A 22,343-nucleotide genomic window follows, 5' to 3' on the forward strand; every position below is an offset into this window, starting at 1 on the left:
CTGGATAATAACTCTAAATGACTCACTACATAATGAGTTAATTGCACAAGTTAACTTACTAGGGAATGTTAATATTTACACAGCAGCATCATTTATAACTAACTTACATAATCATAATTATATCAACTATAGAAAAAGCATTCTTTTGCTAGTACAGCTTATGAAAAATTAGATCAGTACTGCATTCATGAGTAAATTAACCATTAATTATGCATTAATTTGTTTTTATTCATGCTAGAATGGAATGCTATTAAGGCACAAAATCCAAAGGGATGTACATGTATTTGCACTTGATCCACTACATGTACTACAATGAAGAATAGTTTGAATGGGAAATAATAAATTAAGTAACAATCAAAGAAGTAAATAGAATATGCCTTTAAAGTAAATCTATTATGCTTTACTATCATATGCAGTGGTCAATTGACATAATGACTAGGGGATTCATATTCAGATGCTATAATGAGTATCATTCATTGTAATGAGTCTGTTAGACCCAAACCAGGTAATGAACAGATTCAATGTTGCAAAACACAATAACTGAATGTCCATGCTCTCAAAAATAAATAGAAACAACCAGAAAATCATTCTCTACCTCTAAACTGTTTAATAAATAAACAGAATACTTGATATTCATGAGGTAGTCAAAAATGCTGACTCTAAATCTAATTAAATTGCTGACTCTAATTAAGCTGCTTACTAATGAAATGTCAGTGCAGAAACATGTTAGTAATAATAATATTGCAATAATTATCAATATTATCAACAAAATTAATATCAATATTTGTTGCAAAATTTATAAATTAGAGTGAAAATTATTTAAACAACAATATAATTCTTGAAAAGTGCAAGTTTGTGTAAAATCGTTCATTTATTACAGCGTCCTGTTTACAAAATTATAATAACAACAATAATACCTGTAATATAAATTGCATTATTCCACCACACACACACACAAAGTTATGATCTAGTCCGTAACCATTTCTCACAGATGTCCCTTACACTAGTTTGGCCAGCACGAGCTGCAGCATCAGCGATTCTCTCAACCTCCTCAGGAAGTTTAGCCTTTATTGCTACCAAATAAGCATTCTTCAACTTACCACACTGGATAAGACAATTGACCTAGAATAACAATACAGTACTATTATACCACCAATTGATTTTTGGAGCAACTTTACAAATTTTTCAAAAAATTAATTTTGATTAGAATGTGCTCAAACTTTCTATACAACATAAGTAAATTGTACATGTATAATGTACAAAAAATACAAAAATGGAGAATTCTCTTCTTTTCAATTTTGGCAAAACTTGGCTCTAGCTCAAGCTTTCAACGCAACATAGGTATTTGTACGCATATATGTGTATCAGAAAAAAATATAAAAATGGAGAATTCTCTCCTAGCCTTTTTGATAAAATTCAGTACAATAATAAGTACAGGGTCTTTGGCCCAATTTCAAAGCAACATTAAAAATTTACTGACAAAAAGGTGAACACTATCCCAAAATCCTGATAATAAATAATACAGTTAATACCATTACCTTATTTTCGTCTTTGATTAGCATTGATACAAGCTTGTCCAAATGCTTGTCTAATGTGCGAGCCTGTAAGAGAATTAATAATCTAAGATATAAAACTTTAAAATGCTACAAAAAAATTAATTAAAAGTCGTGGCAGCCATTTTGTTTTGGGGTGAATCATACTTAGTAACACTACTGCATTACTAATATACAGTACACAACATAAGAAGCCAATAAAATGCTCAACATTGTGGTCTAATTACATGTACATGTACTGTACATGCACATGTACATACATCATACATGCAGCATAAGGACACAGAAAATCTCAAAATGTACAGTGTATAATCAATTGTTGTTAGTTATTGCTAGCTATCATTACCTCCTTTGTCTGGGTGGCGAGGACTTTGATTGCAGCCATGCAGACTTCATCATTAAGCTCTGGAGACATCAAATGTGATTTCTGAATACTTTGAACCAAAACTCTAATACCAACGTAGTTTTCTTTCATAGCAAGCTGCTTTGATACCTCTGTGAAAACTTTACTACTTGGCAAACGATAAGCCTACAAATTTAAAGGATTATTTATTATTAAAGAAGTGTATGGGGTCTAAAACACACTGAAATTATATCAGATGCTATTTGGAATACTGCTTCAGGGGATTCTTGACAAGAAATTAAGAGCTAAAAATAATAAAAAATAAAAAAACACTATTTTATTAGAGTCCTTACATGAGCTGCTACCTCTCCCCTCACTGCCCCATTCCCAAACAGTGTGGAAGGTTGGACACCAGAGTCTCCCATGCTAGTGACTGGTACTGGTTTATTGAGGATGTTATTAGTAGCAGCTGCTTTATGAAGTTGATCAATGACTCTCATTTGTAAGCTGATGGTTCGCATGTGACCCTACAATAAAATATAATATAGTAAAAATTATATACATGTAAATTGTACATGTACACATGTAGCCAGTAAAAAATTGTTTCTAAGTGTCAGTATATACATGTATACATGTATATGTACAATACATGAATCAATAAAGCTATACTATATACATGTAGCTGGAAATGTTGGTACAAGTTAAATTTGATGATTTTAAGCAATTGATGGATTTTATATTGGTGATTTAGTAGTCATTTGCAATGTTGTCATTGATCATGTGAAGAATGAAGCAGCATGGCATATTTTATACTAGCCAATGCTCACTGCTACTGCCAATTAGCCAATATTAATTCCCCGTGAATATTTCCAGCTACCAGTAAATGGTAATACATGTACATGTACCTCTAGTTCTGTAGTACTGAAACTAGCACTCCTCTTCACTCTAGCATCAATTGCAGTCCTAAAGTGATTCCTGGCTGTCTCCAGATAATGCTTTCTACCATACAGGTCACTGAGGGTTGTCTTGTGACCTGAGAATCCAATGAAGAACTTAATGCAAGTCATAGCAGCACGAACAAAATCCTAAAAACAATTTTAAAAATAATAAATAAAATTATAATACAAAAGTCTTCTTTACCTTCATGAATAGTTGTATTCTATAGAGAACATGGAATAGTTTCCTCTGAGATAGAAATCTACAGACTCCAGTGAGGTATTGTTCCCATACAGAGAGTGAAGGGTCAATGCGTGTGAGAGCTTCCTCCAAGTTATCCAACTGACCACATTTCAGAGCTGGGAGCCATATCTGATCAACAAAGACATCGTTGGAGCAATGCTAATAAAGTGAGAGAAATTTATTCAAAATAAAGCAATACTAATGATATTAATTTTAGTCATTTTGTACAATAACATCATCAGGCATTAGAGTCTTAATGAACAATTCTCATAGCAGACACTTCTATTGAACTGACAGCACCTAGTGTACCAATTACATTCTCTACTGTATAAATAACCTCTACATATAGGACACCTCTATATTACAGACAAACTTCCTTATACCACAGTGTCCATTACTCAGAGGCTACACTGTATTGTAATTATATGAGGCACTTTCAGAGACATACAAATGTACATTAATATGACAGCCACAGATTATACCTTGGTATAAGCTTGCTGGCAAGCATCCTTCCAGTAATGGTGTCTAGCAAGAAAGCCAATCATTGCTGCTGCAGTACCATAATTCTTCAAGTAAAACAAACATTCCTCGTATTTTCTATCAGTAATAAAACTGCTGTCTTGCTTATGCTGGAAATCAAGATGATAGAATAATGATGATGATACTACTACAGCACTACTACTAACCTCTACAAGAAGTCTCATGCTATCATTCCAATCATCACTGTTCTAAAAATAAAAAATAAAATCAAGTATCAGCAGTACCATATCAAAGTGCATGCATGTACAGTACATGTACATGTAGGAATACAGTAATTTGGGTACATGTACATGTACATGTGCATCAAAATTTTGGTGCATTGATAAATGTATAGCAAATGAAAGTTTTTATTTGGCAAATTTGTGACCATGTGCATCAAAATTGAAGTTCAAATGGACTATTTTGACAAATTAATTACTCTCAAATCCACTAAATTTAAACCCTTCAATATTACCCACAATAATGTAAATAGAGATACAATTATAGTTATTATACCTTCATGGAGGCAAGAGGACAGGATAGTATTTGCTCAACAATTCTCTCAATCAGAAAAGCACCACCAGAAAGCTGTGTACCACCCTATAATATAAAATATAAATAAATCAACATAATAGAAATATCATAAATTGTAGCTGTTGTACACGTACATGTACATGTACATGTATTGTTAAGACTTACATGAAAGCAATGGCGGAATTTGTCTCTGGCCATTTGAAATTCTCCTGCTTTAATGCAGCCCATACCCCAGGCAGTCCACACTGTGTTGCTATCCAACTGACATTTTGTGGACACTTCCATTGCTAGCTCAAAACGATCTTCAGCAACCAACCTGTCCCTCACACGCCTAAGAAAATAATAATGAAATACATTGTGTAAACAAATAAAATGTGTACATGTACATGTTTTTAAAATGCTCATAACTCGAAAATTATCTGTTGGAATCACTTCAAAACTTCTACATAGCATAAGGACATTAATGCTTATCAAAAATGTGATAAAAATTAGAGGTGACTTCAGAGCCAATTTTCAAACCATGGGCTTCTTTCAAAATTGGCTAATTTTTTAAATGCTCAAAATTTTAAAATTATTGGATGGAAATAGCTCAAGCTTCTACAGTCTATGCAGCATAAGGGCATCAAAAAGTACATTTTTGGAAATTAAAATGCTTTGTTAAACACCCACAACTACAAAACTTGCAATCAAAATGTACACATAGTTATACATGTACACATAATTATTTCTTTCACCTTGCAAGATCTGGTTTGGTTAGCTCTTGAATGGAAGGAATCTCAGAACAACTGGAGGAGATTAACAACCTCAGAAGATCAACACGACTCAAATACCTTTAATGAAGATAAGAATATTAGTAATTAATACTTACATATACATCTACATGTACATGTACATGTACATGTAACTGTACTGTACTATACATGCATTGTAAGACTACCTCTAAAATATTTTATTATTTTCATAATTTAAAAACACACATTAAATGAAATTTATTATCTTACGTGTCACATAGCTCCACCCCATGACTGTCCCCAGCATGAAACAGCTTCAGTTTTGCATTGAGTAGCATTGTCTCCATTATACTAGCAATAAAAAACACAATAGACCAATGCCCTAAACAGTAAACCCCATACATACTTAATAGTAAAGTAATGATCAATTTCTTCATTAACTCGTCCAGAGTCATCAGCCACCAGTTGCATTGACACATTATGACAGCAGTGAAGTATAAAGCCAGCACAGGCTTTAGCATCACTTAGTAAGTCCAGTATGACCATACACAGTGTGGTACTGGGACTCTCCTCATAGCAAAACTCTGTACGTAGGTTCTCGTTGTAGTGAGGGTCGCCTGGCAACAGTTGCCACGGATACTGAGTGGGCGTCACTATGTCGTCCTCTTTATCTGAGAGTTGAGGATCATCAGAGGTAGTGCTGGGAATAAATGATAATTTACATTTATATCATTAATAGTATTTCTATCCCATTTAATGTACATGTACATGTACATGTACAGTAATAAAAAAGACATGTAACTACTAATAAATACATACCGTATTTCCTTAAATAAAAGCCTGGGTGTCTATTTCCTAAAATGGTATCTGGATCTCAAAAAAATATATAAAAAAAAAACTTTGGCCCAGAGCAGGATTCCAACCCATAACCTTATGCTTTTGACTTTTGGAACTTCAGGCATCATCCACTAGACTACTCAGTTGCTCCTGGGCTACTGTTGCGTATTTATAGTTCAAATCTATTGCTACCCCGGCGTTTATTCGAATGCGGCTTCTATTTAAGGATATACGGTACATGTATACATGTATATGCACATCAAAAGTATACTCTTATGTACATATACATGTTCATGTATAATACAATTTTACCATGCATCATTTCCATTGCAATAATAATAATGTTACCTACCTAGTGATGAAGTTATACTCATAGCAGTCATTACAGACTTTTTGTTGCGATCCGTATCCTTCAACAATCATAAAGTGAGGGGAGCACTGAGCACAGACCATACGCCCACACCTCCTGCAATGATGTCTCTTACTGAACTAAAGAGAGAATAGGACTAACTGATATACAATGTACTGAGTACTGGTGGTACTTTACTAATTAATGCTACATGTAGTTCGATTTCATGTATTGATTATGACATTCAAAAATTTTAAAATATGATGCTTTTCACAAAAAAATTTGTACATGTACATGTACATGTACAGTACCTCTAAAATTTTCTAAATTGTATTATATTTTCTTATACATGTACATGCATGTACATATATGACATGCATGTTTTGCAAAAAGTTTTAAAATTGCTGAGTTACATGCATGAGGACAATGAATATTTAACACAACATGTACATGTACATGTACATGTAGTCATGTACATGTACTACTTACCATTCCAAATAATGAAGAATTGCAGAGTTCACAGTAGTTGCTGGTCTTCCAATCCTCTCTCTTTGGTGGGTGAGGTGGTGGCTCAAATCGTGAGTATTTTGGTCTGTCAGAAGGAGGAAACACTGTAGAGAAACTACTAGTCCTACATAAAACGAAAAGAAACATACAGTAATTCTTCTTTTAGTAAAACTATGTGTACAAGGAGTGTGTAATAATATTACAACTAATATCTCATAAAATACAAGTCTTAGCAGTAGCACATGCAATTACATGTACATGTACATGTACATGTATAATAATACAAAACATGAAATACATGTACAAGTACATGTACATGCATATAATGTACTACATACAATGTAATACGCATATGTAGGTAAGAATATACAATACATGTACATGTACAAGCACGTATTGCTGCAGTACATGTACCTTCCTTTCTTGTGTCTTGGTGTTGGTGGTATTGAGGGAGACTCTGAAGGTGATCTCATTCTATCATAACGAGAGAATGGAGTGGAAGGAACTGAAGGAGAGGTGGCACGAGACGGATCTAAATAATAAAAAGATGTACAGTTGTACATGTGCTAAACTAGTGTGAGACAAAAAATAATAAAAATTGCCAATTGAAAACTAAAATAACATGCCAAAACTGGTCATTTTAGTTCAGTAGCCAGCATGCATGCATGTTTAGGAAAACTTAGTTCTTGGAATAGAGAACCTTTCTGCTGCAGGCAACAACATGCTTGAACATACATGTATCAAAGGATTCAATGTACTGTATGTCGTCAACTTGTGCTTAAGATGTGCTTAAATGTGCATGTGCATGTATTAATACATGTACCGTACATGTACAATTGTATATGATATGAACATGCAAAAATGTTCTTTTTATATGTACATGTACGTATACATCACATACATTCTCTTGATGATGGTAATGGGAATTCCAGTGCCTTCTCAGCATAGAACATGATGAGTAGTGTGAACGGGTTGAGTGGTTCCTCTGGAGTGTGTGTTTGATATTTGAGAGGAGGCAAGTCATCAGTATCCATCTGACAAATGTATTCATCTTCATTGAGCTCCTTGATTACTAGACCAGCCCATTCAATCTATCAATGTAATAAATGTACTGTACATGTGTGAATGCACTCATGTCCATAAGGTATATAGCAATTATATATCATTATAATCTATCGTATAGCTAGAAAATTTGGTGGAGTAAAACTTTGGCGAAATGAGGTCATTCGCCAAATTTTTGGTCTTCCATTTGATAAGGTTCCATAAAAGCATACACAGAGTCAAAATTTCGCCAAAATTTAAACCTCCGAACCTCTTTTAGAGTCAATTCACGAAATTTTGGCACTCCAAATTTTCTAGCTATACGGTATAGTGTAGCCTCTATAGTGGACATCTTGGGATAAGAAAGTTTGTCTGTTATACAGAGGTATCCTTTATGGTGGGGTCATTATGTATAATTGGTACACTAGAAGCTGTATATAGAGAGTGTCCATAAAAAGAGGTTCTACTGTACAGATAAACTGTTATTTGAAAGCTACACATACGTTGTATATCACACCAAACAGTAGCAAAGTGACACTTAAAACATTGAAAGTACATACATGTACATGCATAAAAGATACTTGTTACTACATGTACATGCATAATGTAGGTACATTGTTAATACATTTACATGTAAATACTTATAATTATTAATATTACCTTTAGATCAATAAGCAGTTGCTCCACAATAAACAAAGGTCTTTTCATGAGTGACCGATACTGCTCCTGTACAAAGTGAGGCAGACAGAGAAGAGCCTTTACACCTAGCAACTGATTATTAAGATTCTTGAGCTTTTCAGCTGATTGTATTTGGAAGGAGAGTTTATCAAGGAGGAAGCGTAAAATTAATATTAGGCTCTCCAAATTGAAACACTTCACAAGCAAATTTTCACAAACCTGCAAAAATAAAAGATAAATTACATTATTATTCCTTTGCCTAAAATACATTGCAAAAGGAAAAATATTACTGTCGTGTTATTGTTGCTGTTGTTTGTTGTATTATTTACTTGTTGTTTCATAGCATTTGATGGTAAATCTTCAAGAGTGCTTTGTGCAGTGTATCGATCAGGCTCTTCCATTCCTTCCAATAGCTCATATATGTATTGTTCCTCAATTTGCTATGGAAAGGAAAAGCAACAAGATTCAATTAACATACATGTACATGTACATGTAGCAACAAAAACAGCCTTTTATACCATGCACTTACAGTAGAAAGTACAACGTATACTCATTATACCCAAGTACAGGTACATATACAATGTACATTGTACATTATGACCACAAAACATGCTAACTAGCCTAAACTTGCTACATGTAAGTGAGCTACAAAGTACAACCCATGAACCCAGTGACATGTACATTGTACATTTATAATAAATATCACTCACCATTATAATATCATCACTGTTATGGTGGACTCTGTTCCATTCCCTGGCTAACGTGAACTCCTTTAGCTTCAGCAGTAGCTTCAATATGCTGTCCTTCTTCTCATTGGAATCATAAGAGAGGTGAGACCAATGACCCCATGAGCACTGACCATTATGGACCTCAACTGTCTCTATTATCTTCTCATACACGTAAAGCTGCTTCAGTTTCTTACTCACAATAGCCGAGAGCTGAGAGGTGGGGGGTAGATGGTAATTGATGTACATGAGTATATTGACACAATAGGAGACTGGCCATATCTCTAATGAGGAGAGGACAAGGCGAGTGGCAAACTCTTTATTTGAGTGCAAGTATATCAGTATCAGTGGGTCAACTAGTACAGGCTGATCTATTGCTTCTTGACTGATTGATTCTCTCTCTTTAGTCTCATGAACTAGACCAGCACTACAGACAAGATCAGTGACTGTCTGCATTACAACACTGTTGCATATCAAAGGCTCGTTTCTTAAAAAGGCAATACCTTCGGATATGAGCCCGTGTCGTAATAACTTGCGTAGCACAAAAGAGCAGGCTTGAGAGATATCAGAGCTGTCTCCAGGGAGCATTGACAGCTTTCTCAAATTAATGGATTTGTCGTCTTCTTGTTGATCATCTGGACACTCCTGAGCTGACTTGTCCCACGAGAGGAGACCCTTGAAACACACCAGACGTGTCGCTAAAAACTTCTTTAATGGAGAACTAGCTCTAAATAAAGAGAGTATCTTCTCTAGAGTTGTTTCCCAGCCTAGGAAGGAACCGACTGGATTCTTATCATCCGTCAAAGAGAGAGACCTCTTTACCTCGGGGATCTGACGGATCTTAGCCTTCCTAGGCATGAAAGACTGGACAAGTGAGCTCTCTCCTTGCTCCTTCTCCTCCTTGGAGATTATAGACTCTGTTAGGCTGCTCTCATTTAGTATACCAATATCGTCCATGTTCTCCGGTGGGCATAACAGATACACTAGAGAGGCTAGGAGTGGTGCCTGGGACTGTACAAAGTACATTGTCTCATGAGTGAATGTATAGTGCTTGATCTTGGAATAGAGTCTTCTATTTTTCTTCCCTGGTGAGTGAGAGCGTGGCAATAGCGGGGATTGTCCATCTCCACGACGTGGGAAGTCATACCCCAGTGTGTAGTCTTCGTCGATTACTTCAATTTTAAGATCGTGTGAGGCTTTACTACGTTTGCTTGTATTTTCGTATAAGTCTAATATCTGTCCAATCTGCTCCTCCTGTTCTTTGAGGAGTTTCCCTTTGATGTACTTCAATAGTGCAATGTTTGATAAGTGTCTGTATGGATTGTCCGGCTCAAAACGAGACTTTCGGGATATAAAATCGTTCCTGTGGTCATCTAGCAGCTTTGGAATTCTAACCTAAATAAAATAGAATAACAATTTTTGCATGATCAGACATGTACCATATTTGCCTGATTAGAAGCCTACATGTAGCTTAAATAAGCACCCACCCTTAAAATATTCTCAGTATAGATGTGGATATTTTATCCAATTTAGGTAACTTCAACTATAGATTGCCCAAATAGCACAGCTCTTGAAGCACAGTCTGGTGACCTAAGGAACAGGGTTCAATCCCAGCTTTTGGCAGTTTTTTTCTTTTTATGCAATTTTTCCCCTTGTTAATGAATAAACGCCAGGGCTTCTAATCAGGCAAATATGGTACATGTACAATGTACATGTTGTACATGTAAATCAAAATTAGCAAGATGAATAGAGTAAGTTCAGCATTAATGGTTAAAGGATTAACTTACTGTTGATTTCTGGACATCAAGTGAAACGGTTGCTCTGAGGAACTTGATCTCTGCTGACTCAAGATCAGAGTGAAGGTGCTCAACTTGCATTAACTAAAGTAATATACATGTTAAATAAGCAAATACACGTACATGTACAAATGTACATGCATAATAAACATAAGCTAACAAATCTAGACTGTGCATGTACATGTATGCCTAGAATTTAGATAAGTTCATTTTCACTTTCATGGACAATTTTAATAAGCCAAAAAAAAAAACAAAATGTACACATAATTACATGTACATAAAAATCACAAGCACTATTTTCAAAATTATAATAATCATGTTTTACGCTGTAACTAAATAATTAATTTCACATGCACATTTAGTACTGTTTAGTACATTAATAAAGACTCACTCTTGGTGGTGGGCTGCTCAGTGAACCAGTTCCAATGACATAGAGGACTCTAGGGTCGGGCTGTGATGGTGCATATTCCTTCCATGGCTCATATATTGTTTTCAGTGGCTGGAGTTTAACTTTACGCTCTTTATCAAGTACAGGGAGGGAGAGATTCTGTCTCAGCAATGAGTAATGGAGGTCATACAAACTACACAAAATTAATATACATAAGTAAGTTTCATGTACTGTAGATGTAGAATGTGCATCTATACAGTTGTAAGTTTAAAAAAATCAATTTTCATGAATTTTAAAGCTATAGGCCATCTTGTGTACTACATTACACCAGTACATGTACATGTACATGTAAATTGTGAGAACATTTTTCATGAGTCCTATTTTGCTTTCTCTTTCTCTTCATGCAACTCTACAGGCTTCTGTCATTCTCTCTCTCCCCCCTCTCCCTTACCTCACTAATCCTAATTCTCCAATCACATATCCAACTCTTGAAAAATAGGCAATCTTCGCCAGCTTGTCTGATTCAAGAGAAGCGAGTGATAGTCCAGTGGCAGATATGTCATCAGAAACACTAATAATGTACATGATGGCATGACAATAGAGGAGATTGGTCACGTTGCAAAAGAATGCTATCTGTCGGTTTGGCTCGTTCTTAAGTGATGAGAGGGAGATTGAGGCTAGCTTGGATGTACAGGAGAGGACTTTCTTCATTTCTGTCATCTTGTACGCATTCCTAAGGTCAAGGGCCAGTATCTTACCACCATCAGTCTGACACAGACCTGGTAGAATAATAAAGAGATACAATGTAAATATGTACACATATTAGATACATTATATGTAGTAATGGTAGTAATTGTACTAGAAACAATGCAAAACATTCAAGGGCTCAGCCTCATAGATTATTAGCTGCAAAAAAGCAGAATCTCTACCTTAAGTTGCTGCTAGAAAACTCCTGACTTGTTTTTTACTTTAAGCCTTGCTACACTGACCATAAGATATAAATAGGCTGGCCAGTTTAGTGCAGTCAGTGACAAAGGTGACATATTTTTGATTTTCACAGTTTATCTCAACAAAAAGGAGTTTCATAGTTACTTAATTGCACCTGTAACCTTTTCAAGCAGTTGGAGAAGTCTTTGGACCGTGTTTTTGCCTTATCTTGTTGCTAGGAAGTAGGAAAATCATGACTTCTGATTCCCGTGTGGTGATCGCTATTTTATTTTCATTCGGCCGCTCCCACTTGCAATGAAATATTGAAATTTAGAATCTTTTGCACTGCAAGGCATGTGCGGATATATAGAGGAGATACGGAATACGTACGTGTACATACAAACAAACAAACTCTACTCATCTTAGTGGGCTTCGCCCAATTATGCTAATGTGATGATCAATTTAATATTACTCAATTACTACATGTACATGTACATGTATACATACATGTATAAGCTAGTACGTTCTACTAACCTTTAAGTGTTGTTGTCATTTTCCCCAGGAGTTTATGTGAGAGGAGACAAGGATCATTCTCATCTTCACTCCCATTGCCATTGGGAGAGACAGACTCCTCTCCATTGATCACATTGAGTGGATAGATACACTCATTCATTAATGGATAGGAGCCTAATAATAAATAAAAGAAATTAAATTTGGTAGCAAAATACAATAAAATGGATTCTTTCAGGGGAAGAATCCAGGGTTCTCCCTGAATGAATTTCAACTTAATATACTGTACATATAAGTTTGTTCCATAAATTTTCAATATTACTACAAATACTGTTCATGTTATACATGCAGTGCATGTAGCTACATGTACAAGTACATGTAGTGTACAGTAGTCATAAAACATAATACTAAATATAATGTTTGAATCAAACACTACATTAAATCAAAATGACAGCCTACAACTGTACATGTACAAACCAAGTTACATGTACATGTGTAGAATTAAGTAAATTTTATTAAAGGGCAAATGGGCTAGAGGCTGTACATGTACATGTACATGTATATACATTCATTACATACTCAGTCTTTGTGAGTCATTGGGTATGTGAGGACAGCAACACTTAACAATAACTTCAACTATCTTCAAGTGGGGAAGATCAGTCATGAACTGCTCCAACCTACAAAAGAATTGAAAACAGCAACAATTACATGTACAATTAGTCTTGGACTTAGATTCATAAAGAACAATGAGACCAGGTTTACTATTCACTGTATACAATCAAGAGTAGTACATGTACATGGCTACATGCATGTGTATGCACTGATGACTACTGTACTGTACCTCTCTGGGTTGATGTTCTTTTCAAATACAAGTTTGCCAATCAAATCTGTTGGACTTTCACGCAGCACAGACAACATTTGAGATGGAGAAACTAAAATGCAAATAATCAACAAATTAAGTATAATAATCAAAATAGCAATAAAGAAGTAATAATAATACCGATAAATATACAGTACTTTTAAACTAAAGATTAGATAAATTAACTCTACCTTGAGCACTTGAGAGTCCAAGAGAGTTACGCAGCAGATGCACTAGCTTAGAGAGGTACCCACTGACATGCAGCAGATACTGAACACTGGACTCCCCACCCTCAGCCTTAGGAGTATCCCCATCTTGTGGCAGGGACCTCATGGCAATGGAGAGCTCATTAAAAACAGGATTAATCCCTCTAGCTGACTCCTTCTTAGATAACACATCCAATATATCCGTATCAATACAACTCTTTGCAATGACAGACTCTACAGACTCTCGTTTCTCCCCATAAGACTCAGAGAAGTCCCTCCAGGACTGTATGAGGTCAACACGAATCGGATACAAGAACTGAGTGAGTAGACAGTGAGGGGAGACAATGGGCTGGCATGAGAGAGGAAAGGGGGCAGCTAGAGGGATAGAGAGAAGGAAGTAGCCTGAGACTTCTGATAGAGTATGAAGGAGGCTCAGTGGACCCTGAAGTGGCTTATCTAGGAGGCTTGCTGAGCGTCGCTCTTGGAAACTTCTCCTACCACCGACCAAATTATCGCTTAATTTAGGAGAGAAGCAATCTAATACGACACTAGACTTCTCTACCGCCATATTGACTATCTTTTTAGAGGTGTGGCCATCAATCTTGCTGCTAATCAATAAATCCAGTATCACTAGACTCGGGACATTCTCCTCCAGTGAATTGAGTAGTGGCATTTCTTTGTGAGAATGATCTAAATCCTCATTCCCGGCGAAAAGCATTTTATGTAGTACAGTAGGTAGGACTAGCCTATTGAGTGAATCTAAAGTAGAAGAACAGTCTGTAGCATTCAAGATGGCTACCTGAAGTCCACTAGAGCCATTCACCACTACTTGCTTCTGTGGAGTCACAGCAGCTGATGGGAGGGAGGAGGCCTGTGTATGAGATACTAGCTCTTGTCTCACTTCTTTGAGCTGTTCGGAGAATTTAACAAGAGAGTCACCAATTTCGTTCTCCATCCCAAACATCTTAACAACCTCGTGTGCCTTCAGGTAGTTCCCATGTCTCAGACACTTACATAAAAGGCTTTTCGGTGATGCAAGCATTTGACAAATAATCCCAGTTCCCTTTTGAACAGGCTGGGACTTGATCTTCCTGATCTTGAACTCGGAGCCAGAATGAGATCTAATTTTCTTCTTCTTTGCTAGAGGCATAGGAGAGCCTTCCTCCACATCAGCACAATGGCCACTAGACTCGTATATCTCATCAGCCGATGGAGACTTCCTTATGTAACGCTCTGTGGGTTTCTTAGGACTAGCTTCATCAGTCTTACGAGGGATTTGAGAACCTTCTTTGGCAAGTAGTGGGAACGAGGGTTTGAAAGGTGTCGTGGGTCTCTTCCCAGCTTCATTAAACAAGTCGTGAGGTCGTCCTTTTCTTATTAAGTCGGGCTCTTTCTTGTGTTCTTCTATGTCGTCTTCCTGCTCGCTTGTATCAGAAAGACTCTCGTAAGATGAAATGCTCTCGGGAGAGGAGAGGGTTGAAGAGGAGAGTGAGGACAATCCAGTCTTTGATGAAACTAGCTCAAGACGCCACTTTGCTTCGTAAATGTCTTTCTGCAATTTCCCAAACCGTTGCTGTAAAAGTGCAGGTGGGATGGAGGAAAGGATTTCTTTCCCAGGAGGTAAGGCGGACCCCATTGGCTTCCCGGGGGAGCTAAGCAAAGAGAATTTAGCAGCAGAGAGCTCGAAAATACTATCATTGAGAAGTAGGAGAATATCCCGTGATGTCCTCTCATCCAGTAGGAACCCGTGCTGCTTACGAATGAAAGCAATTGAATTAGAATAAGAGAAACTGCTATTGTCAGGAGAGCTGGTGCTGTGTATAGAAGAGGTAGGATCAGTTGCTTCATGATCACTCCCTCCTTCTTCAGGCGACTGAATATCATCACTGACTAGGAATAAAAGAGAGAAAATGTTCTCTAGAACTTCTAAGCGGAAGTTAAGTGGGAAAACGGCAGATAAGTGAGACTTTGCTTCTTCTAATCGTCTGGTCACTTCAGTAGCATACAATGAGGTATTGCTAGTGGAGGATAATGAGGAAACTAAATCATCTCCGGCTGACAGCTCGTCCGACTGACCCAGATCAAGTTTACGGGAGACTTTTGATTTAGGCCTAGCCAATACCCCATCACCAGCCTCCTTCTTAGGCTCACCGGTCGTACCAGTAGACACAAAAGTTTGAATACCATTGGATAGAAGGATAGAATACCAAACTGCCTCCATGATGAGTTTAAGGGAGCAGAACCCACGGAATGTATTGATATCCCTCTCTTGCTCAGGCTGCAGGCTGGTTGAGGAGGAGGAGTGCTGCTTTGGAGACATGATGATATCAAAGGGAGGAGACATGGCCGGGAGATTGAGGGAGGAGTCTGGGCGGAGTTTTAGGATATCTATGACTTCATACGGGTCTAGTGAGGAGAGAGGGGTGGAGTGGTGTAGTACATAGAGTATTGAGTGATTCTTGAGACCTTGAAACACATCACCTGCTGATGACGTCATGGGAGTTGGGCTGACTGGAAGAAATGGCCTAGAAATAAAAGGAGAAAAATTGACACTTAACAGTTTAATTTCTTTTACTATACAATAGTATGCATACATGTACAGCAAAGATACACATGTACATCTACACATGTACATGTAAGCAAGAAGACAATACCGTATAGCAAAAAATTTTCGTGACCCCAAAATTCTGCAAATGGATCCACTAATGCTTCATTTTCATGATTTTCTACATGTATATTTCAGCCATCTTAAACTGTATTAAATTGATTTTCACAAACTTTATTTTCATGAATGTTCAAAAAATCCCAGCTACATGTATATGGTAGATTATCAGATTGTTACAAAGAACAATTATACAGACACTTATAGTAATGTACATGTACATTGTACCTTGCTTTCTGTAGGCACCACTGGACCAAACCAACTTGAAATGCAAGTTTACAGCAACCAGACAACAGTAGAGGCTAAAGAAAAAAGATAGAAAAAGAATAAAAGGGAAAAAAACAAAGCATAATTTATAAATAAAATTGAATAGATTCCAACTACATGTACATGAACATGTACAACTACATGAGGCTTGTACATGTTCAACATGTACAAGCCTCAGTAAGAAGTCATGAATATCATTAGAGTCCGACCCACGATAGCCTTGCAACGTTGCATACATTTATAAAGGATCAGTAAGAAATGAAAAGTACTTTAAGTTTCTCACAAACAAAATACCAATTTTTGAATGGGCAATTCACTACAATTGCCCTAATAGCATAATAAACATCATGATCATACAGTATATGTACAATGTACATGTAATTCTGACAACTAGTGGTGGGCGATACTGGCCAAAATGGATTCGATACGATATAGTGATGGGCAATATGGGCAATTTTCAATAATAATAATCAATAATGGACTTTTAAAGGAAATATCGATTATTAACGATACGATAACCACACCTTCATTCTGAGGTATGTCAAGGGTGTGGCTAATGATTTTGGCACAGATATTGCTGTACATGTACATGTCATGAGAAAAGATAATTTTCATGCTCTTGAGCTTGATTCTCTTCTTCTTGAAGTAGGCTGAGCTAACAACTGGTCAGTTGCTTCTTTCTTGCAGTTCAACAGAGCAATTACTTATTAGAATTAGTTATTTAATCTTAATAAATGGGCATGGTCAATAGATCGATGAAAATTGCATAAAAATTTTGATAATGATTCAAATCGATTCTGTAAAATATTGTTTATATCAATAAAGAATGAATTATATCGCCCATCACAAATACAATACTGATCGATATTATGCCCATATTGGGAGTATTGACACAGTTTCCATTTGATATTTAGACCACACCTATGGAGTCACACCCCTTATTGTTGACTGTTTTCAGCGACACTTTCATGCATGCGTATCCATGTGTGAGTATTATACTATTTAACTTAAATAAATGGGCATAGTCAAAGTATCGACTATCGATCTAGATTCCTTCAAAATTTTGATACCATACAAATCGATACCATAAAATAACGTTTGTATTGATAAAATATCGATACATCGCCCACCACTACTGACAACATTTTTAAAATTAGCAAACTTTTCAAAAAAGCATATACATGTACATGTACTGTACATGTACAATAGCTATGTATTGCCTCAAATTTTCATATATTTTCCAATACATGTACATGTACATGTACAACTATAGTTAACTAAACATACTTCTGCTTTTTGTGCCTCTGGCCACAATACATCGAGTAACTTCTGACCACTTCCCACATCAGGATATCTGTCCCATCCTAGTAACAGCAGCAATGGTTTGATACAGGTTAGCATCGGATCACTAAAAATATCAGCCAGTCTATCTGTACTACCAGATGATATCGCTTTGAGCCCAGCATCCTGTAATAGAAACAATTAAGACATGTAGTGTACTTTGTAAATCAAATTAATTTAATTTGCATGTACATGTACATGTACATTGTACATACAGTACAGTGCATAACTACACATGCACATGTACATGTACATGTACATGTATGAGCAATTGTGCATACATTTTTGAAAGTCTATATAAGTACATGTACACTTAATGTACAAGTATTATGTATTTATGTAGATAATGTTTGTTAACGTGGTTGGTCTCAAATCCAAAAACAAAGCAATTTACCCTAACAATGGAAGGCATAAAGTACATTTTCAGGCAGACATACATGAACTAAACATGTACAGTATGTGCACAACAGTAGGAGTTACTTGTTTAAAAGATGGTGACTGCTGTTGAACTATAGAAGTACATGTACACATATAGTCAAACCTGTCTATTCCGGACACCTTAGAACCCAATTAAACTATAAGGTGTCTTATATTTCAGAGGTTCATTAATACACACATACATGTACATTGTATAATTGGGACTGCTACTACATGTACCTGTCCTGATTGTAGAGGTTTGAATGTACATGTACAGTTACAGTATACAGGATGTACTCAATGCTCAGATGACATATTATACATTCAAAAAAACTCTTATTATTCTTACCATTATTCTCTCAAGGAAATGATGATTAGACCTCAGTGTCTTGTACAGCTCAGACTCCCATCTCTCCTCATTGCTGGAATATTCCTTAGCCACTTCCTCTTCCACCTGTCCTCCACTGTGCCCCTTCAAATACTCCTCAATATCCTGCAATCTCTGTATCAACATAGGGCTAGATCTACCCACAAAACAACTGTACAGGCTAGAAAAAGTAAAAAGTCCCTCCTTCTTGGAGTTCTTGAAATCCAATTGGATAAGTTTCACAAGTGTGCTATCAAGCCGCTTGAAGAAACGGCCCATGTCTGGAAGAGGATCGACTAAAGAGAGAATGGAGTGGATCTTGCTGCTTAGCTCAGCTACATCCTTATGCAAGTTTGGGTCTTCAGTAGTGGAGGCTTTACGACAAACTTTCTCCAATCTTCCAAGGTAACTATCAATGCAGTCAATGTAGAGTAGCTGTAGTAACTCGTTGTTGGTTAAGTAATGGGGTCTGTTAGCAACTGTTAGGTAAGAGATGAGGACGTGGGCCACAGAGGGATTGGATTGAAGGACTGACAGGAGGAACTTTTGTATGGTAGCATGGAAGGTATGTAGAGGAGTGAGGGAGTGAGGAGTAGAACCAACACAATGCGTAGTGTAATACCCGTATAACCACTCCTAATATGGGAATACACTTATGTAATAATACATATATGGTATAATAATAATAATAAATAATAATGATAATAGCCATTAATAGGGTATATGTACATGTACATTATACAATGTACATGTACATGCAATAGGCATATTGAAATACTGTAGTACACGCTTTGAGTGGAATGTTAAAGTTTGATTTAATCCTACATGTAACTATAGTAATTTAAAAATCTACTACATGTACATTTACATGTACAGTACGTGTATATATACATATACATGTAGGAAGCAGAATTACATGTACCATTACATGTACATGTGCATGCATGTAACTATTGAAAATAATGTTATCATTTTCATTTTCATTATCTTACGCTTATCTGAGTTGTGTATCCTTCACAAAGTGTACAGGAATGAAGGAGGAGCTTAAACTCATGTTGACGCTGAACAGCAGAGGGAATACCTTCCTATTGATAACAATAAAAACACAAAAAGTGAACAAAAACAAAAATTAGCACTTAAAGTCATTAATGTTTTGTTACAAATTTACACGTACATACACATACATTTATTGAGCATAATATAAATGTACATGTACAATTGTACATGTATGTATGTATATTCCTTAAGTGCATGTGCATAGCAATAACATTATAATTACATGTACATGCACACATACATGTACACCTTTATCAAGAAAAACCTTTTAAGTACATGTACTATACATGTATTATTGTACATGTTGTATGGAGTCTATGAACATACCACATCATCTTGGCATAGCTCTGCATGAGCCTGTAGAGCGAGTAGGACTAAGTGATTCTCTGATGGAATGGACTTTGACTCACTCCTACAATTAATAATTATACATGTACATGTACATTATGTACAAAACATGAAGACATATAATTACAAAATGTACAAAACATTGTGCACACATTCATAAACAATGGACTAGAGCTATATAATGTACATGTACATGCAATTTTATAATAATAATAACATGCATTCATTATTACATAGCCCATTGTGTTTGCAAAATTAAATTGCAATCGATCAGAATTACATGTACATGTAGTGGCAACACCCCCTAAAAGTCACAAGCTTGTGTACATAAAAATCATTGTTAGTTCAGCTACAAACAGTGACTCTAAAGCATGCAAAAATCATTTATGTGATTGCATTTGTTTACCAAACTGCTTTAGGATTGAGTACAATTGATCTTAAAATTTCTTTGACGGTTTTTCGTCCCTTTTCGTGGCTAGAGAGAGATATGAGGTGACCGCGGGCTGACTCCCACTGCCCAAGACTCAGAGAATTAAAGACGAGGGCCTCTAGCTTGCTAACGGCGTCTTCGTCGTTGAAAAGTGTCTCCTCCTCTTGCTCCCTTTGAGCCGCCATCTTGAGAGAATGATGGTGGGAGGGGCATGAATGTAAATATACCACGCCCTCTTTTATTGCGCATGCGCAAAAATGTCGCAAAAAAATTAAATTTAAATTTGATAACTAGCCGCACCTTTGAATTTAAAATGGAGAGTTGAAACACTAATCTTTGTTGTCTTCTTTTTAGTGCTCTTGAACAGTCCCTGCCAATGACTAGAAGACCTCAGTGCATCAGATGGGACGACTACTTCATGGGAACTGCTATACTCGCTGGGAAAAGGCAGAAAGACTCAAACAGCATGGTTTGTATGAGACTATTGTACAGAGTCTAGCATGTTTCCTCTTATAATAGCTTCAGATTGGTTCCTGTATAGTCAGTCCTGATGGTAAGATAGTAGTTGGGGTTGGTCACCATACTGTAATTGATGGATTTGATAGCAGTTGTCCTGACTACTGTGAGTTTTATTTTTGTAGTGAGTTTTCTATCGTAATTGTGTATGTATATATATGCAGTTCATGTGGTTATGTCTAATGTAATTCTTATGATATTATGTTTGTGATTATACAAGTGTACATGGCAATGTACATGTAATATAAACTATAAACTAGCATTTTATTTTAACCCTCTTGGAATAATCGTTCAATTAATTATCCTTATTGTAAATATCTCGTTTCAAATATGGTTATGTTAAGCTACTGCGTAATACTGTAGTAGTATCTGAAAATTTGCATTGGAATATGCCTGTACATAATGTCTATTATGGTCGTTTTTTTTAGGGTGTCATGCCATTTCCAATGCCATGGTATGGGCAAACAGGCACAACCTTAATGATTGCATTCTATATACAGTGACTTATCCATGCAACAAATGTGCACAACTTATTATCCAGTCTCGTATGAGTCATGTCCATTACATGAACAAGTGGCAGTGCGATGGCTCAGAGACCACTTACTCTCAAAAGCTATTGAGTGAAGCTGGGATATCATGCAGGTGGGTCAATTCCTCTAATTAGTGTTTTAGTTATTGTTGCTGTATAGAGAGTATCTTCCAATGAAAGACATTGAGATAGATTTTAGAAGAATGGATCCTGCTCTTTTTGATGGGTCGAGTGCTTTATCAAAACTCTAGTAACAGTATTAATTTTTAATTCAATTATATATTTTTAAATCCTGATTGATTTATTTATTTTACCATTTTATTATAGCAGGACTAGAAAATGTGGTGAGACTACCTTTTCAATTTTAAGCTTTAATTTAATTGTATCGAAATAATTTTTTATGCAATTGTACATATTTTTAATTTATTTCTGGTTTGGTATAGTTTACATTGCAAAAATTTGCATTATATGTGTAGAGATTCGCATTATGACATTTGGCTATGCTACATTAGATGTTGAATATGATAAGTATACATAAGTTTTGATTTGATTATTTTTTTGTAGTACCCTTATGTAAACAAATGGTTTATCAAAAGTGAGAAGTTCAAAACAGTTATACTTTATTTTCATTTTAAGCCATTCATGAATAATTATGTTTGATGTTAATGATATGAGTGATGTTTTCAAATGCTATAGGGACTGCTACATCGAAGCCAATCAACACAGAA

The 22,343-nt window shown here is 36.1% G+C and overlaps 2 protein-coding genes across 2 annotated transcripts; one reads left to right on the forward strand and one right to left on the reverse strand.

Moving 5' to 3' along the window:
• Positions 1–783: 783 nt before the first annotated feature.
• Positions 784–20,755, reverse strand: LOC100637580 (zinc finger FYVE domain-containing protein 26-like). Its single transcript, XM_011404662.2, has 34 exons — positions 20,547–20,755; positions 20,120–20,204; positions 19,729–19,821; positions 18,719–19,372; positions 17,899–18,078; positions 16,573–16,646; positions 13,668–16,207; positions 13,459–13,549; positions 13,197–13,294; positions 12,642–12,794; positions 11,632–11,959; positions 11,184–11,373; positions 10,784–10,876; positions 8,982–10,391; positions 8,601–8,711; positions 8,254–8,490; positions 7,454–7,643; positions 6,967–7,084; positions 6,535–6,676; positions 6,049–6,185; positions 5,266–5,559; positions 5,130–5,210; positions 4,863–4,958; positions 4,294–4,459; positions 4,111–4,194; positions 3,762–3,803; positions 3,558–3,704; positions 3,037–3,234; positions 2,802–2,981; positions 2,250–2,423; positions 2,139–2,201; positions 1,900–2,082; positions 1,539–1,601; positions 784–1,122 (listed from the first exon to the last, which is right to left on the reverse strand). Exons 1-34 carry the CDS (start codon positions 20,753–20,755, stop codon positions 961–963), a joined length of 9,066 nt encoding a protein of 3,021 aa, XP_011402964.2. The 3' UTR covers positions 784–960.
• A 113-nt stretch (positions 20,756–20,868) lies between these two features.
• LOC109581041 (deoxycytidylate deaminase-like) lies at positions 20,869–22,080 on the forward strand. The gene is made up of 4 exons (XM_019994775.1): positions 20,869–21,039; positions 21,090–21,192; positions 21,515–21,728; positions 21,776–22,080. The coding sequence occupies exons 1-4, from the start codon at positions 20,947–20,949 to the stop codon at positions 21,864–21,866; spliced, it is 501 nt and encodes a 166-aa protein (XP_019850334.1). The 5' UTR covers positions 20,869–20,946; the 3' UTR covers positions 21,867–22,080.
• Positions 22,081–22,343: the final 263 nt, after the last annotated feature.

This window comes from Amphimedon queenslandica, unplaced genomic scaffold (genome assembly GCF_000090795.2).
Source record: "Amphimedon queenslandica unplaced genomic scaffold, v1.1 AMPQUscaffold_13466, whole genome shotgun sequence".
Taxonomy (NCBI): domain Eukaryota; kingdom Metazoa; phylum Porifera; class Demospongiae; order Haplosclerida; family Niphatidae; genus Amphimedon; species Amphimedon queenslandica.

Excerpts from the sequence above, each read along its gene's own strand:
- LOC100637580 (XM_011404662.2), bottom strand. The coding sequence starts at position 20,755 with ATGGCGGCTCAAAGGGAGCAAGAGGAGGAGACACTTTTCAACGACGAA. Across the intron at positions 8,491-8,600 it reads CAAATGCTATGAAACAACAA|GTTTGTGAAAATTTGCTTGT; the intron begins GTAAATAATACA and ends TTATTTTTGCAG. Across the intron at positions 1,602-1,899 it reads TCGCCACCCAGACAAAGGAG|GCTCGCACATTAGACAAGCA; the intron begins GTAATGATAGCT and ends ATTCTCTTACAG.
- LOC109581041 (XM_019994775.1), top strand. The coding sequence starts at position 20,947 with ATGACTAGAAGACCTCAGTGCATCAGATGGGACGACTACTTCATGGGA. Across the intron at positions 21,040-21,089 it reads AGAAAGACTCAAACAGCATG|CTTCAGATTGGTTCCTGTAT; the intron begins GTTTGTATGAGA and ends CTCTTATAATAG. Across the intron at positions 21,729-21,775 it reads GAAGCTGGGATATCATGCAG|AGAGTATCTTCCAATGAAAG; the intron begins GTGGGTCAATTC and ends GTTGCTGTATAG.